This window comes from Leishmania panamensis (genome assembly GCF_000755165.1).
Source record: "Leishmania panamensis strain MHOM/PA/94/PSC-1 chromosome 35 sequence".
In the NCBI taxonomy this organism is placed as follows: domain Eukaryota; phylum Euglenozoa; class Kinetoplastea; order Trypanosomatida; family Trypanosomatidae; genus Leishmania; species Leishmania panamensis.
Genome location: NC_025882.1, coordinates 622,155 through 637,560, shown reverse-complemented (window position 1 = coordinate 637,560; position 15,406 = coordinate 622,155). Strand labels below are relative to the sequence as shown.

General features: G+C 58.7%; 6 protein-coding genes across 6 annotated transcripts; all 6 read left to right on the top strand.

The window, feature by feature from the left end:
• Positions 1-1,177: 1,177 nt before the first annotated feature.
• LPMP_351740 (hypothetical protein) lies at positions 1,178-2,095 on the top strand (the record flags this gene model as incomplete). Its single annotated transcript, XM_010704809.1, has 1 exon — positions 1,178-2,095. One exon carries the CDS (start codon positions 1,178-1,180, stop codon positions 2,093-2,095), a length of 918 nt encoding a protein of 305 aa, XP_010703111.1.
• A 1,098-nt stretch (positions 2,096-3,193) lies between these two features.
• LPMP_351730 (hypothetical protein) lies at positions 3,194-5,560 on the top strand (the record flags this gene model as incomplete). The annotated part of the gene is made up of 1 exon (XM_010704808.1): positions 3,194-5,560. The coding sequence occupies one exon, from the start codon at positions 3,194-3,196 to the stop codon at positions 5,558-5,560; it is 2,367 nt and encodes a 788-aa protein (XP_010703110.1).
• Positions 5,561-6,185: 625 nt separating this feature from the next.
• On the top strand, positions 6,186-7,823 carry LPMP_351720 (hypothetical protein; the record flags this gene model as incomplete). The annotated part of the gene is made up of 1 exon (XM_010704807.1): positions 6,186-7,823. The coding sequence occupies one exon, from the start codon at positions 6,186-6,188 to the stop codon at positions 7,821-7,823; it is 1,638 nt and encodes a 545-aa protein (XP_010703109.1).
• A 1,250-nt stretch (positions 7,824-9,073) lies between these two features.
• Positions 9,074-11,152, top strand: LPMP_351710 (tRNA pseudouridine synthase A, putative; the record flags this gene model as incomplete). Its single annotated transcript, XM_010704806.1, has 1 exon — positions 9,074-11,152. The coding sequence occupies one exon, from the start codon at positions 9,074-9,076 to the stop codon at positions 11,150-11,152; it is 2,079 nt and encodes a 692-aa protein (XP_010703108.1).
• A 1,018-nt stretch (positions 11,153-12,170) lies between these two features.
• Positions 12,171-13,079, top strand: LPMP_351700 (proteasome beta 5 subunit, putative; the record flags this gene model as incomplete). Its single annotated transcript, XM_010704805.1, has 1 exon — positions 12,171-13,079. The coding sequence occupies one exon, from the start codon at positions 12,171-12,173 to the stop codon at positions 13,077-13,079; it is 909 nt and encodes a 302-aa protein (XP_010703107.1).
• A 1,123-nt stretch (positions 13,080-14,202) lies between these two features.
• On the top strand, positions 14,203-14,949 carry HEXBP (universal minicircle sequence binding protein (UMSBP), putative; the record flags this gene model as incomplete). The annotated part of the gene is made up of 1 exon (XM_010704804.1): positions 14,203-14,949. One exon carries the CDS (start codon positions 14,203-14,205, stop codon positions 14,947-14,949), a length of 747 nt encoding a protein of 248 aa, XP_010703106.1.
• Between the last annotated feature and the right edge of the window lie 457 nt (positions 14,950-15,406).

Sequence of the window (15,406 nt, the reverse complement as noted above, 5' to 3'; positions counted from 1 at the left end):
GTGCTGCGAGGCACGGAAGCGTGTGTGTGGGTGTGGGTACGTTTGCATGAGGACGCGTCTGTCTGTCGACAATGTGCTCCTTTTTTTAAATATATGTATGTGTGGGTGCCCCGGTGCTCGTGTTTTTATTGTTTGGCTGCTGTGCTCCGTACTCCTTTCCTGTGTTTCTGTCTTGTGGTGTCCTTCTCGATTTTCTTGTGCTTTTCTTCGTTTTTTTTTCTTTCTGTGTCCCCCTGTCTCTCCCCCCTTTTTTTTTCATGTCGGCAACATGTGCTCTCTCTCTCCACTTGCTTCCTCCTGTTCCTTCATTTTTCTCGACTTGTTCTCTCGCGTGAGGGTTGTGTGACGTTGCTAGTGTTCTTTTTTAGTTTGTTTTATTTTGTTTTGTGCGTGGTCTCCTCCTTTCCCTTTTTTCTTTCATTTCTGCTGCCTCTATAACTACTCTCATCAGTGATGGCAGTTCAGTTAAGTGCGATGATGGTGGTGGGGATGTTTTTTCTTTTCTGCATGGTCACGCGCCGTGGATGTGAATGATCGATCTACACCCCATCAACACACCACCCCCTTTTTTTTCTAACTCGCAGTGCCTCCAGACTTTTCTTTTGCTTTAGTCTGTCTTATTAGCATAACCCGCTTGTATGCGAGCACGAGCTTCATTGCAAGTTCACCGTCAGAAAAGTGTGACAAAGAAGGCGAGCTCCACCCTAATAGTAACAGAAAGGGAGCAGCCAGCTCTTCCCAATCCTGCGTCTGCGCAGCTTCTTCCGCGTATTGGGCTCAAACACACACACACACACACACTCCCAGACGCACCTGATGGCTGTAGAATTCTTGGACCTGTACTTTCGCCGTATGTCGCAGAATGGCAGCAGCTAGGCCGACCAAAAGAAAAGCAGACCAACATAGGGTCCTGTTTGTCGTTGCTGCGTGCTCCTCTCTTTTCGTGCCATGTCGTTCTCTCTGTCCTCGGCTTGCCCAGCCTTCGCATGTCGTCTTTCTCTTCTCATCCCGCTTCCCTCTCCTTCTCCCCACCGCTCGTGCGCTTCTTCGCTGCGGCTCGTTTTTTTTTTTTGGGGGCGCTTTCGCTCTTCGTTTGTCCTGCTGTTGCCCGCTCGACTCATTCCCTTAGCACTTAGAGTAAGTCTGACAGACATCAAGTATCCCCTCCTAGGCTCGTATGAGCTCCTTCTGTTCTTCCACCGCCGCAACCAGTGCTGATGCAGCGCCGGCGCAGGAAGACGTACCAGAAGTACGACGTGTCGACTCGCTCTACAGCCCGCACGATGTCTGCGAGGCGGCTGTAGACTACGTGCTGCGCAACGTGAACACGATTCAATACATGATTCAGAGCATCGAAGAGATCACAGGCAAGCCCTTCCTGCGCGATCGCATTAAGTGCCTGCCCCTCGCTCCGCGTAATGGGGCCCCTTGTGTCTCCACGAGGGGGCTTACCCCAGATCGCGTGTATGCAGGCTATATCTGGCGTAGTGGCCGCTCCGACTGCCAGGTCAAAGATGTCGTACTGCTGGAGGATCACGTTGCCCGCCTTTTTAGCACGAAGCACGCAGCGACCTTCTTAAAGAAGGAAAAGGGGGACAACGAGTGCACGTCGTTGTCACCGTCAACATCGAGAACTGCTGCTGCGGCGGCATCTTCGCCATCCACAACCGCCTCACCACCTCAGCTGGAGCGCCTTCTTGTGGAATCGCAGCTGCCGGTGCTGGAGCAGGTGGAACGCAGCATACGCCATGAGCTTGTTCATGCCTTTGACGATGCTCGAGGCGCGATTGAATACACCGACTGCATGCATCAGGCCTGCAGCGAGATTCGCGCGGCACGCCTGAGCGGTGACTGTTTCGTTGGTCAAGAGATGCGAAAGGGGCGCTTTAACTTCTTTGAGGGTGGGCAGAAATGCGTTCGCCGCCGCGCTGTCATTGCGGTCGATCGCAATCCAGTGTGTCGTGGCTTCTCTGAGCGCGCAGTGGACACAGTATTTCGGAAGTGCTACTCGGACTACGAACCTTTCGCAGCGCCCATCTATTCCCTCGGGAGCTACGGCCACGCCCAGTTTGCTAATGGCACGCTGAAGCCGTGAGTGGTGTGTACGCGTCGCGTGCGTTTTGTGGAGTGCCGTTCAACGGGGGACCGGTAATGTCTGTGCCCTTTTTACGCGCGTAGGCGAGGCGTTTTTTTCCCTTTTTGCCTTTTCGCAAGGTGGACACTGTAGTTTTCGTCGAAACGTTGCTTGCTGGGGAGGGTCACAAGATGATTTACAGGCAGTGGGTGTGGACTCGTGCTACGCGCGGTGCTTTGTTTGCAGTGCGCACGAGTTTCTCCATGTTGAGTGCTTTGGAGAGAGCTGCCTTTGGTGCCAAGCGGAAATGCCAGCGTACCAGCAGGGCGTTTCGGGCGGCGAAGGGTTGTGAGTCTATCTTCTTCTCTCTGTGTGTAGGCGGGCTGAAACCACTGTTGCGCCCGAGCAAATTCTTACAACCAAGCGGCCATGCTCTTCTTGCATTGGGTGTGCCACTTGTTTATTGTTTCACCTTGCCTCTTCTCTCTCCCTCTCACTCGATATATGTCAGACCTAGCAGAGCGAGGGCAACCCTTTCGGCCTTCGTGTACCCTCCAGCGACTTTGCAGGACACGGGCCCGCACCACCCTTATCGTGAATCGCGAAGTCGCGAATGGTGTGATGTGGTCTTCTGCTATAACTTCTTCTCGACCTCAAGAAAAAAGTCCCGCTAGCAGAGACGGCTTTTCCGAGTGCCAGTCGCCCCGCAATCGCACCTCCAATGAGCAAGGTCGAAGTTCACTGCATGCCGGTGTGGCAGCGAGGACCTCATCGAACCGGCCGTCAGAGGCGCTTGCCGCCGCCCCAGGAGCTCCCAAAGCAGCTTCGCGCGCACGCCAGCGACTGAAGGTGGCGCCTCATCGCCCACATAAGGGCGCACAGGGAGTGTCTTCGCGTTCTCACGCATCGACAAAGACGCGCTCTGTTGCCGATGGCTTCGGTAACGCTGCTGCTCCCTTGCCTTCTGTCCGCCGCTACATCTCCTCCTCCACGGCCCGCCGTGGGTCTGTGATGATAACCACCGCCCCACGGCATTTGCCGTACCCCTCGCGCTCGGTGCACCACATTTCTGAGGGGATCGCGCTGCATCGCGTGCAGCGCGCTGTGCGCTGGTTCTTGATGCACCGGTACCTCCAGCGGACTGTCCCTGTAGCAGCCGTACCCCTAAACATGTCTAGCAGCCTGAGCGCTGAATTTACAACTGCCGACGCCGCCCCTCTTTTAGAGTCTCGGTTCTTGCACCGCCTTCGTGCGGAGCTCTATCGAAAAGAGAGAGCTGAGGAACTGCGTGCAGACACAGCCAAGCGGGTCATCAAAGCGGCCCTCAGTCACTGGGTGCAGGCGCGCCGGCTTCTCCACCGACATCTTTCCCTCTACAGTAGTGTGAAGTCAGCCTGCGAGTTCAATCCCCTTCGCGCCGCCGAGCTGGACGCGGCTCTCTGTTCCATTCAGGCTTCGCTGCGGATGTACGGGAGCCATCGCCTCGTCGAGGCGCGCCGCGCAAAGCTCCTTCAACAGACGGCCGTTCGTGTACTCGAGCGAGCGTGGCGGAGGACCCCGCACTACGCTGCGTCGATTCGGCATATCAACGACCGACACATGCGTGAGGTGCTGTGCCGCCAGGAGACTGTGGAGCGTCGCGATCTGCTGTTGCGGCATCTTCTCTTCATGGTCCGTTGCCACCAGACATTCTTCAATGACCCACGCATGTGGGATGCTGGGGTGGCAATTCGGCGCATCCCTCTGTACACGCAGCACGGCCTGTTGTCAACTGAGGGGTCGAGCATGACCTGGGGTACTGCAGTGCCCTTGTTACCATTGCCGAGAGTCATAGTAAACTCAGTTGCGCCGTGCGGCGACGCTGTTGCGCAGGAGGAGCAGGCGACTGCATCACCGCGGCGACCGGAGACGTCACTGCTCTCTGTGACTGACAACGCCAACGGAAGCACCAGTGCCTGGGGCTCACCAGTGCAATCGCGCCCGAGCCTTTTAGCAAACGTCGGTAGCAGCTCGTATGCTGGCAAAGAGGAGGGCGACGGCCGTCTTGACATCGATGAAGCTCTGCGCCTGTGCGAGTACCGCCTCGTGTTTTCGCCGGAGGAGCGGCAGCTTCTCGAGGAAGTGAAGGCGTCGTTACTACACCCTACCTCGCCCCTCTTCAGCAGCGATGCAGAGGTGCGACGTGCAGCACACGCCACCGCTGGACTGATGAAGAGTGACGTGGGTGCACTTACCGCGTCTCCGGGCGAGCTACAGGTGGCCTCGGCTGAGTCTGCAGTCAATACTGACAGTTCGCTGAGCTACGCCGCAGCCTTCGCGTCGGCCTTGACGTTTATCCGACGGCCGCGTATTTTCGATGCGAGTCGGCGGTGCACTGTGCAGCACCTACGTGACATCCGCAGTAATACCCTGGAGATGCAGCAGCAGCTGCGCGCGCACGGCTACGTCTCTGCCGCGCTCGTAGCACCGTTTCTGAGATTTGGACTCCACTACCAAGGGCTGGCACGAGGGGACACCGACTTGTCCTGCTTTACCACCACTGCAGGCATGAGAACGTGCAGGCCGCTGGTGGCCGGCCGCGTCGCGTGCGCTGCGACTGAGCTGCGTCGGTGCCTCGTAGGAGCGGTGCAAGGCCTCGGCGGCACGGCCGACTCTGTGCTGCCTGTGGTATTGGAGGAGCAAAAGTGTCATCTTCAGGCTGTCGCGCGCATGGCGCGTCAGAGGCCACTACTGAAGGGCATGGCCACGTCAACGCCGTCGGAGCTGCGCGCAGCTCCGACGGCGGGACTCATGCGCGACGGTTTCGCGAATCCTGCGACTGAGGCGCTCTGCAATGGTCCTGCGAAGCATACGCAGCGCCTTGGCGTTGCCGATCTCGCGCGTGCGTCGTCACACACGGCGTCACGGCGGGGGAGCGCGGTGACCATCGCCCTGGTTGCCGAGGGGAGTCGGCGGCTGACGACCAGTACAGATGTCGTCGGCCCCTACTGGCGAGGGTTTCTCTTCGCCAAGGGAGTCGATGCGTTTGTGACCGCCGCTCGCAAGCAGGGCGAAGCGCCTGGTAAAGCCGACGCGGCGTACCAGACTGACGCCTCGTCGCTGTCACCACCACTGCCGAAGCGGGTGGGACGCGGTCTCGAATCGCGCCTTTTCCCTGGTGCCTCATCGTTTCTCTTACGGGATTTCACGCCGTCGTTAATGCGATGCCACCCACCCATTCGCGCTGGTCCGCCGCCTCACGATGCCGCCACCGGTGCTGTTGCTCTTGCCATCGTGCCTGCAGGAACCTCGTCGTCTCTGCTGTCGATGCCCACGTCCACAATGACGCATCCCGCGGAATGGTGGGATGCCATGGAGCGGTTGCTCCTGCAAGAGTACACGGACCGCACAGAGCTCTTGAGAAATGAGGCAGTGCAGCACAGCTCCATCGATGCACTGCGTCGCATGACCCCTCCATCTGTGTATGAGTCTGTCGCGGGGGCATAGGAGAAGACGTGCGCAATCCCTCTCTCCCACCTTCGCCCCTCTGCCCCCCTGATGCACGAGTCGAGGGAGCGGAGCGACATCGACAACGGAGGAAGTACACCCAAGATACCAGCACCGTCATCAATGTACATTATTTCTCCCTCTTTTTTCGTTGTATGTGTGTATGTGTGTGTGCGTGTGTGTGTTTGCTTCCCTCCTTTCTTATTTCACTTTTCCTCGACGCCTCACCTTCAGCCATCGGCTGTGTGAGCCACAGGCCCCCACCCCTCCACGAGGGCAGCGTCACACGCGCAGGGAAAGAGAACGAGAGCGAGTGATGGAGCGTTTGGGTCTTCACGAATAATATTGTGAGGCACAGGACGTCGTGCGGAATGCCTGTTCTCACGGGTGGCGTCAAGGCGACAGACATCGCCATCGCCGGACTTCCTCCTGCCACGCTATCCTCTTCCTATGCCGTAATGCGTAGGGTTGCAGCATCTTCCGTGCGCACTCGCTTCCCTCACTTTCACTCCCTCCGTGCATTCCTCCCTTTTTCCTTCTCCGGTTCAGGCCAACAAGGGGTGGGCCCTCCCTATGGCATCCTCCCGCTGTTTCTCTCGACCCCCTTGTGTTTGCCCCTTCCCAAATGGCCTGCACCGTGCCCTCCTCTTACACGGGTGAGTCTGTGCGCGGCACCATTTACCGTCTCTACGGCCAGTGCCCTAATGTGCCTCTCAGCATTCTGCATGCCACCGTGCCACCAGTGACGGCAAGTCTCCTCCAGCAGCGCGCGGACGTTTTCGACGCCATTCTCGACTGCATCCACGACGAGCTGTACACCAGCAGCTCAGCAATTGACAGAGATGTGGCAACGTGCTCTTCCGTGATAACTGACCACTGGTTGCTGAGCGTGCCCGAGTCGCTGCGGTGTGATGAGAAGGCGGTGGTAAACTACCTTGGAATGCTCGTAGCAATCGACTTCTGCCATTGGGCAGAGGTGCCGTGCAACGGTCGCAGATGCGCCACTGCCCGCGTAGGAGAGGAGGTGACAGGGTTCGGAGGGTTTTACGCCGCCGTTGAGCCGCCAAGTGGGGATTCGGGGTTGATGAACAGGGGCACGACCGCCACTGCTGCGGTCGCAGAGCTCTTCACCGAGCCGTCGAACACAGCCCCAACGGAACTCGGCGCACCTCCAACGGTCGTCACTGCCACTGCGACGCTGTTACGTGGATCTGCAGCCATGATGTACCTCCTCCGCCGTGCTGTGGAGGTGCACCACCTTCCGTGGTTTCATCCAGACTTTCTCCAGTGCTTTCGGGGAGACACGGCGGCCGCAATGAGTGCGCTGAGTGTGTGCTTCATCGGGTGCAGAGAGGACGGCGTTACCCCGCTGTGGATGCCGTGCACCCGCGAGCGCGTCGAGCTGCTGCTGTCCCTTGCCGACGCATTTGTCTCACGTCGAACGTCTTACTATGCATTTCTTCGCGAATGTGATGGCTTTATTTTCGCGCCTGACGCAGCAGCGGCCGCCAAGGCATCTTGTGGATTTGTTCCCGCACTCGTGCGCTTTCACCCGCGCTACTGTGACTTTGTGCGTGTGCCTGTTGAAGGCCCTGGCTGCCTTAGCGTAAATGCCGGCGAGGCCGCCTCAAGGGTGCGGATTCTGCCGGTGTTGAAGCTCAGTCAGCTGACCGCGTTGGCGATAGAGCAAGCGCTGACGGCGTTGTGGCGGTACCAGGCTGCCAACAGCCCTTCTTCAACATCGCGTATATCTATCGCTCCACCTTCCGCCCCCGCGGACTCGTGGCTAGCAGATCGAGCCGCTTGCGTGGCGCATGCCGGTTTAGAGTCCAGCACGACGGGGTTGCACTCGTCCCTCTCGGGTGTTTTCGTTGATAGCGCAAAGCTCAGCATCTGCTGCGATTATCAAATTCCCAAGGCGCTGCGCGCAGCAGGGCTGCTCCTGTACGACGACTACCTCGCTTGCCTTGTGGACCGGCACGTCCTCCTATTGCCGGGCTCGGTAGAGGAGGTGTCAATCCGCGTGGCAACCTTGATCGCCGCGGAGCGTCTCTTGGAGTTTCTCAACACCCCAGTGCAGAAGCAGGCGTTGCTTGCAAGGGGCGCTGGCGCGGCGGCAGCAGAGGTGCCAGGGGCCGCGGTGCAGCTACCAGAGAAGAAGTCGTGCAACGTGATGCATCTCGACTACGCCTTGTGGTACGTGGGGCGCTATATGCTTCCGAGAAAGGCGCGCCATCATCTTTGCCGCACCATCATGTACTGAGTGTTCAAGACAGAAACAAACAAAAAGGTGTGGTTGTCCCGTGTGGCATGGTCGCTGGGGGACGTGCGAGGTCTCTCTGGCCGCCAAATGCAGCTGACTCTTCGATATTGATTGCTCTGTGTTGTTGCGCGCCATCTCCCTCTATCCCCATTTCATTACCTCCTTCGGCACTACTCTGAGAGAGAGATGGCGGCGAGTCGTTTTCTTAGCGGTGCAATTCACAAGCAGCGCGTTTTGTTTTTCGTGACGGCTTGAGGAAAAGCGGAGGTCATGCGATCCCTCTGTGATTTCTCCCCCCCTTCCCTCCCCCCGCAAACGTGGGGCACACCGTGAGGAAGAGGAATCCAGCGAAAAAAGAAACACATACCCGCAAAAGAGAAAGCAACGTTGGCATGCCGGTGCTGGGACACTGACTGAGAGAGAGAGCGGATGGTCATGGCTGGTGGGCCAAAGGATACCGATGGTTCACCTCCCCCTCACCTGTTTTTCCTGTAGTTTCACCGCTCTACTACCCTCCTTCCTCCTGCTTCCTGCCTCCTACTCTCACTCTACTCTATGATGTAGCTTCGTTTTCTGGCTCTACTCCTTCCCTCTCCGAACTGCTTTTCTCTCCTCACTTCTGTGTCTCTGGTGCTCTCGGTGATTATGTACTACCGCCCCTAAAACATGCGTTGATGACGCCGTTGCGCTGCCACTTGTTGCCCAAGGGGCTGTATGGGAGCTGCACACCTACACACACCCGCACACACTGCCGTTCTGTGAAGGTGAAGACTGTTTCTTCGTCTGTGTTTCACGTGTGGGGCTCTCATTGAAAAGACTCTGGTAGCGAGCACATGAGGTGGTCTCTGGTGCCTTTGCTTTTCCCGAGACAGGCGGCAAAGGGCTGCGTCGAAGGCCGAAGTCTATGTCGACTGCACTTTGGAGGAGGAGCGTCCATGCGGTGGTGCGCTACCAGAGGCGTGGAAACTCCTTTCTCAAGTTCCACTACGCAAGCTGCGAGCACTCGAGGCGACACCATGAACAGTGAAGGAAGCACCAGTAGCACTGCGGGTGAATCTCACCGCCTTTCTTCGTTTCAGGAAAGCCGTGGAAGGCGCCGCGGAGACTCTCATCGCCGTCTTCGGGGGGAGCTGCACTCGTCAAGGTGTCGCAGGGCTCGCTCCCCTTCTTCATCGCCAGAGCCAGCGGCCCTTCTCGATGTCGACGCAGTGTCGGTGCCGCGCTCGCTCGACATTAGCGCTGCGGAGGACATGGTTGATGTGGAGCGGTACTTTCCCCGTGCGGTGGCGCACCTTAAAGCTGTTCCAGCGTCCGCAGAGGCCGCCGAGGCAAGTCGCACTCGCCGCTGGCACGCGGCAACGCATGAGGTTAACACCGACGGAATCGTGACGCCAGCGAAGCGCGCGGAGAGGGAGCGGCGGGAGAGTGGACTCGGGTCCTTTTTTGACGAGGGCAGCCTTGACGTGCGTGGCGGGATCGCGGACAAGCTAAAAAGTGGTGCGTACGGTAGCACCCGCGACACGGTGGAGCGCGCCTCCCCAGACATCCTCAAGCTCACCGGCGGCAATGCACGTCGTCACGGTGGGCTGTGCTTATCTACGGAGAGCAACGCGGCACCGGCTGACCAAACAATCGAGGGTGACCGTGGCGACGTGGGGGCGTATCGCGAGTTTGGAGACACCCCAGTGCAGCTGACCGACATGCTGCGAGAGCGGCTGATGGAGCTCAAGGCGGAGAAGCTGCGGGAGGAGCGCAGTGAGACGTTTCTGCCACAGCGCCTTTGCCACCGCTCTGCCAGCGAGCTTCTAATGCTGGCGGAGCACGGAGAAGCCTCGGCGGTGGAGGCTCGCAATCGCGTTACAAAGCAGCAGCCGAACCCCCTCGCTTTGCAGCGCAAAGCCGAACCGTCGCGCAGTGGCGCAGCCGCCACCACCACCTTGGCAGATCTGGCGCCCCAGAAAGAGGAGGAGACAGCGCTGCCGGGCGACGCGGCGCGAGACAGCCTGCTGCGTGCGACCTGCAACAGGCCCATTCTGCAAGATGGGGTGTCACCTGCTCAGGTTGCCAGTGCAATGCAGGTCCTGGCCGGCACTGACGACTCCGTGCCGGGCGCCTCTCAGCACGACTTACTGCGTCGCTTGGCCGCTATCGCCGCCCACACCGGTCGTTGCGCCTCAGCTATGAGGTCGGGTGACGGCGCAGGTGTCTCGGCCGAAGGGGAAGAGCGTCCTGGGTTTGTGCACCTCCTGCGCACCCTACCTCGGGCCGGCTTTTGCAGTCGGCGCGAGGCGGCCGTCATCATCGCGAGTGGGCAGGTGCGTGTCAACAACGTAATGGAGCGCAACCCATTCCGTCTGGTGGAGGCACAGGATGACGTGCATGTTGCTGGTCACCAGTCCCGCCTGCGCTTTGCGCCGCCGCGGCTGTGGATGTACAACAAGCCAGCAAACGTTATCGTTTCCCGAAACGACGTGGCGGGCCGCACGCTCATCACGAAGCACGCGCGCATTCTTGGCATGGATCACCTGGTCCCTGTTGGCTCGCTGCCCATGCGCGCTCACGGCATCCTCCTCCTCACGAACGACGGTGAGCTTTCGCGCTTCTTGGAGAGCCCCAAGTCGATGGTGCAGCGGACCTACATGCTGCGGGTTCGGCCAGCGTTTGGCCCCGTCCTTGTGCACAAGCTGAACACGGAGGGCATTCAAATCAACGGGCGTCGCTATCGAAACACAGAGTTCTTTGTCAACCCTGCCACTAAGTCGCGCTACTCCGTTAAGGTGAAGGTGCGTGGCGAATCGATGCCGATCGCGCACTTGATGCAGCATCTTGGCCGCACGGTGGAGCGGGGCGGCCGCATCTCATTCGGACCTTTTGCTCTATCCAACCTCGCTGTTGGCTCCGTTCGCGAGGTGACCATCCCACCGTTCTACTCGCAGCACCTTGGCGCTGCCTGGCAACCCTTCGTTGAGCGCGATTGGCCCTACTTTCGTCGCCAGCGAGTTTCGCGGCTTCGCAGATTGTGCCAACATCGCGAACTCACGCCGAAGGAGCTGGAGGAGCTCGACAATTACACCTACGAAGAGGTCAAAGATGTGCTGGATTTGGAATCGAGCGAACTTCAGGCGCTCGCGGAGCAGCGAGCACAACAGCTGCGACACGCGAGTCACCTAGGTGAGGAACTCCTTCCGCTTCCAGGCGAGTTCCCCAGCGGATCGTGCCGCGGGAGTGTGGGGGATGTGGCCGTCGACGACGTGGCTACCCCTTTTGCGGAAGTCGATGAGGAGGTAGGCGAGGACGCGATTGTGGAGGATATTGCTTCCCTTCGCTGAGGTGTGCGGTGTGCTTTCGGAGGTGGTCTTCACAGTTGTTTTCTTTTGTGTTTTGGTGCGATCGGGCGTTGTCTCTTGCACGCGCCACGCCGGCCGTTACACTCTTAAGCGCCGTCACTTTGTGTATCTCTGTGGTGTAGCCCGTTGCACCACCGGTCCCTTGTGTTCGTGGGCTACGTACCAGCTCATTCAGGAATGAGGAGAGGGGAGATAGGATGACCATCGGTGACTGCGCAAGCCTCCACCGTGGCATTTCTCGTGTGTGCTCACTGTGAGGGAGCAGGTGCACCGGAGAGCCGTTTGCGGTGACAAGTGAAGCAGAGAAGAAACAACAAAACAAAGAAAGAGGCATTGTTGCTTCTACATCAGGCTTGTCAAGCGCAAAGACCTTCTCTCCCATTTCGTCTACCGTCCACGCCTGGAAAAAGGCCTCTTGCTGTGGAGTTTCTGTTGGAGAACTCGCACTCGCATCGAGCACCGCGAGGTGTGTGCAGATTCTCATTACTATCGGATACAAAAGGGCGGGGGGGCGGGGCGGTGTGTATACGCGTGCGCACTCTGTTCTTCTCGGCTCCTCTCCATCCCCTTGCCGTTCCCCCTCTTTTTGTTGTTGCTTATGCCTGTGCGTGAGTGAGTGTGTTGCGCACTCGTCTCTCTTGCCTTTGCTTTCGCTTCTCTGCTTGGCATGGACGACTGTGGCGGCCGTTGCGTACGTTCTCCGCCTCGCGCCTCTTTCCCCGCTTTGGTTGCGTTTCTTCGCTCACGTCCTCTCTGCGTTTTCTATAATTGGCCTAACCGCACACATCAGCCGCATCAACGCTGACAATCGAGGGACCACGGAGGGAAACCGAGCCCACACATACCGCCACAATAGTTTAGCTCTCGGATACATACATACGACCTCCTCAAGCCGTGCGTGCGTGTGCATCTCCTACGTTTTACCTTTTCCATTCGCCCCCTCCTCCCCTCCCCCTTCGAATTCACACGTGTGCTAGTAGCGCCTCGCTCGCCCGCAGCCATGTTCACTGATTTCGAGTCTATCATGACGTCCAACTTCACGTTGGAGGACTGCCCACACATCGGCCCCTTCACGTACCACAACATAAATGAGGACACGCTAGACGAACCGCTGTCGTTGTGCTCCTACCGACGCGCTCCACAGCAGACCACCAAAGGGTCTCCAGCCTCCTGTGATGCCGTTACGGCCGACCCGCTCGACTCCAGCCGCCACCTGCACGGTGAGAACCGCTGCTGGACGCTGACGGCATCGTGCCCAGTGCCGAGGGCAATCCCAAAGATTGACATGAAGAAAGGTACGACGACCCTCGCCTTCCGCTTCGACGGTGGTATCATCGTTGCCGTCGACTCGCGTGCGTCAACAGGCCAGTACATTGCATCCCAGACGGTGCTGAAGGTCCTGGAGATCAACGACTACCTACTCGGTACGCTTGCTGGTGGTGCAGCTGATTGCCAGTACTGGGAGCGCGTGCTCGGTATGGAGTGCCGTCTGTGGGAGCTGCGCAACGGCAGCCGCATCAGTGTCGCGGCGGCGAGCAAGATTCTGGCGAACATCACATATGCCTACCGCAACCACGGACTCTCGATGGGCACGATGGTGGCCGGCTGGGATCAGTTTGGTCCCTCGCTCTACTACGTGGATGACAAGGGCTCTCGCGTGAAGCAGGACCTTTTCAGTGTTGGTTCCGGCTCCATTTACGCGTACGGTGTGCTTGACACAGGCTACCGCAAGGACCTTTCTGTCGAGGATGCGTGTGACCTGGCGCGCCGCTCTATCTTCCACGCGACGTACCGCGATGGCGCCTCTGGCGGCATCGTGACGGTGTACCACATCCACGCGAACGGCTGGACTAAGATCTCACGCGATGACCAGACGAAGCTCTACGACCGCTACTTCCCCTCCAAATAGAGAGCGACCAGCCTGCACCTTGACGAACAGCGGGAGGTGGAGATACGGAGCTACTTCTCGTGGGCTGACCTCGCGCGGACGCATATACGTGTCACCCCTGCATTTTCACGCCCTCGTATTTGTGTCCACCCCTCATCGATGCCTTTTAGCTTTCCTCGGTTGTCTTGCCTCGCGGTTGCAACGGAGGATGACACACTCTGCCTTTCCCTCCGAGAGATGTGCGCCAGTCCTTCCCTTCCTCTCTATTTCCATTAGGTGAAGCGGTGGTGCTCTTTTCCCCCCTTTCCTTTCACTGGCGTTGTGTGGTTACCTCCGTCTTCCCTTGTGTGTGGTGATGCATGTGCGCATTCTTCTATGTTGTTGTGCCCGTTAGGAGACGGGGGCGCCCTGTGTTTACGTATGTGGGGCATGTTTCTCTCTCTTGTTGTGTTTGAGTTGTTGTGCAGAGTCTTGCGTGCTCGTGTGCGCGTGCTTTTAGTGGCTGTTGAAAGCGCAACTCTCCCCTCCTCCCCAACAATCAAAAACAGTGGAAAAATAAAAGTGCATGTCGAGCCTTAAGGACATGGGGATTGTAACCGGTTGGGTGTCGAACATAGTAGGGGGTTCTGGTATCCGCAAACCAGCGACCCATGTGTGCGACCTCTTCTCCCCCAGGGCCCCCCCCTCTCTCTCTCTCTGTCGGGCTCCTCTACGGTACAGGCTCAATCTGGGCCGCGACAGGGCGCACCCTCTTGATGTATGCAGCCGAGGCTGTCAAGTGAGTCTCCCCTCGACTACAAAAAAGCGTACTCGCCTGATTTTGCTCTCCGCCATTTCATATTCATCTCTGTGCCTTTTCTGTTTTCTCACGTGACTACTCCCATGCTTATGGGCCTGCGCGCGTGCTCTCTCCACGTGACGCACTCGGCTACACCATATGGCACGCGCTCATCCACGAACTGCATTACTCACGTATTTATTCAGTAACTCACGCATCTTTTTTTTTTTCTAAGTTCACCTTCAGAGCTTCTGTTGTTTCTGCTTGCCGTCTTCCTTCTGAGTCGTCTTCTCCTTTTCGTTTGTCATCGTGCTTCATACCACCACTACGGTGCGACCTCTCCGCTTTATTTCATCGCCCGCAACCATGTCCGAAACCGAAGACGTCAAGCGTCCGCGCACCGAGAGCGGCACGGGCTGCCGCAACTGTGGTAAAGAGGGTCACTACGCCCGCGAGTGCCCCGAGGCTGATGCCAAGGGTGACGAGCGCAGCACGACGTGTTTCCGCTGCGGCGAGGCGGGCCACATGAGCCGCGAGTGCCCGAACGAAGCCAAGTCTGGTGCGGCTGGAGCCATGGCGTGCTTCCGCTGCGGCGAGGCTGGTCATATGAGCCGCGACTGTCCCAACTCCGCAAAGCCGGGTGCTGCCAAGGGCTTCGAGTGCTACAAGTGCGGCCAGGAGGGTCACCTCAGCCGTGACTGCCCTAGCAGCCAAGGCGGAGGCCGCGGCGGGTACGGCCAGAAGCGCGGCCGCAACGGCGCTCAGGGCGGCTATGGTGGCGATCGCACGTGCTACAAGTGTGGCGAGTCGGGCCACATCAGCCGTGACTGCCCCAGCAGCCAGGGCGGGTACAGCGGCGCGGGCGACCGCACGTGCTACAAGTGCGGCAAGCCAGGCCACATGAGTCGCGAGTGCCCGGAGGCCGGTGGCAGCTATGGCGGCTCTCGCGGCGGTGGCGACCGCACGTGCTACAAGTGCGGCAAGCCAGGCCACATGAGCCGCGAGTGCCCGGAGGCCGGTGGCAGCTATGGCGGCTCTCGCGGCGGTGGCGACCGCACGTGCTACAAGTGCGGTGACGCTGGCCACATCAGCCGTGACTGCCCCAGCAGCTAAACCGAAACGAAGAGTTGAGATTATGAACGAAACGGATCTTCTGAGCGGATGAAAGGGCCCCTGATAAACATAAAAGGTGACGAAGAAGCGCATGCGTGTGAAAGGGGCGATGCCACCAGGGGAGAACGAAACGGTCGTGATAACAAAGAGGAGGTGGATACCAGCGAAGACAAACTACGGAGGGGGGGCTATGGTGTTATGTGTAAGAAATAAAGCATAACATATAGTGGTGCTCAGGCGCTTGAGAAACAGGTGGGAAATCTGCATATTTGTGCTTCTTTCTCTTCTCTGTTTTCTTCTCGCCCGCCTCTCTTCCCGCTCTTCTTCACCCCCCTCCCCCTCTCTCAGCTCCGGTGCCCGCTACTGCTTCTTTTCCTCCCCGCTTCTCAGTGGGAGAGGAAAATGAGAGTGACACAAGTGACGACCGGTTCGTCGCGGACCCCTTTGTTTTCCCATC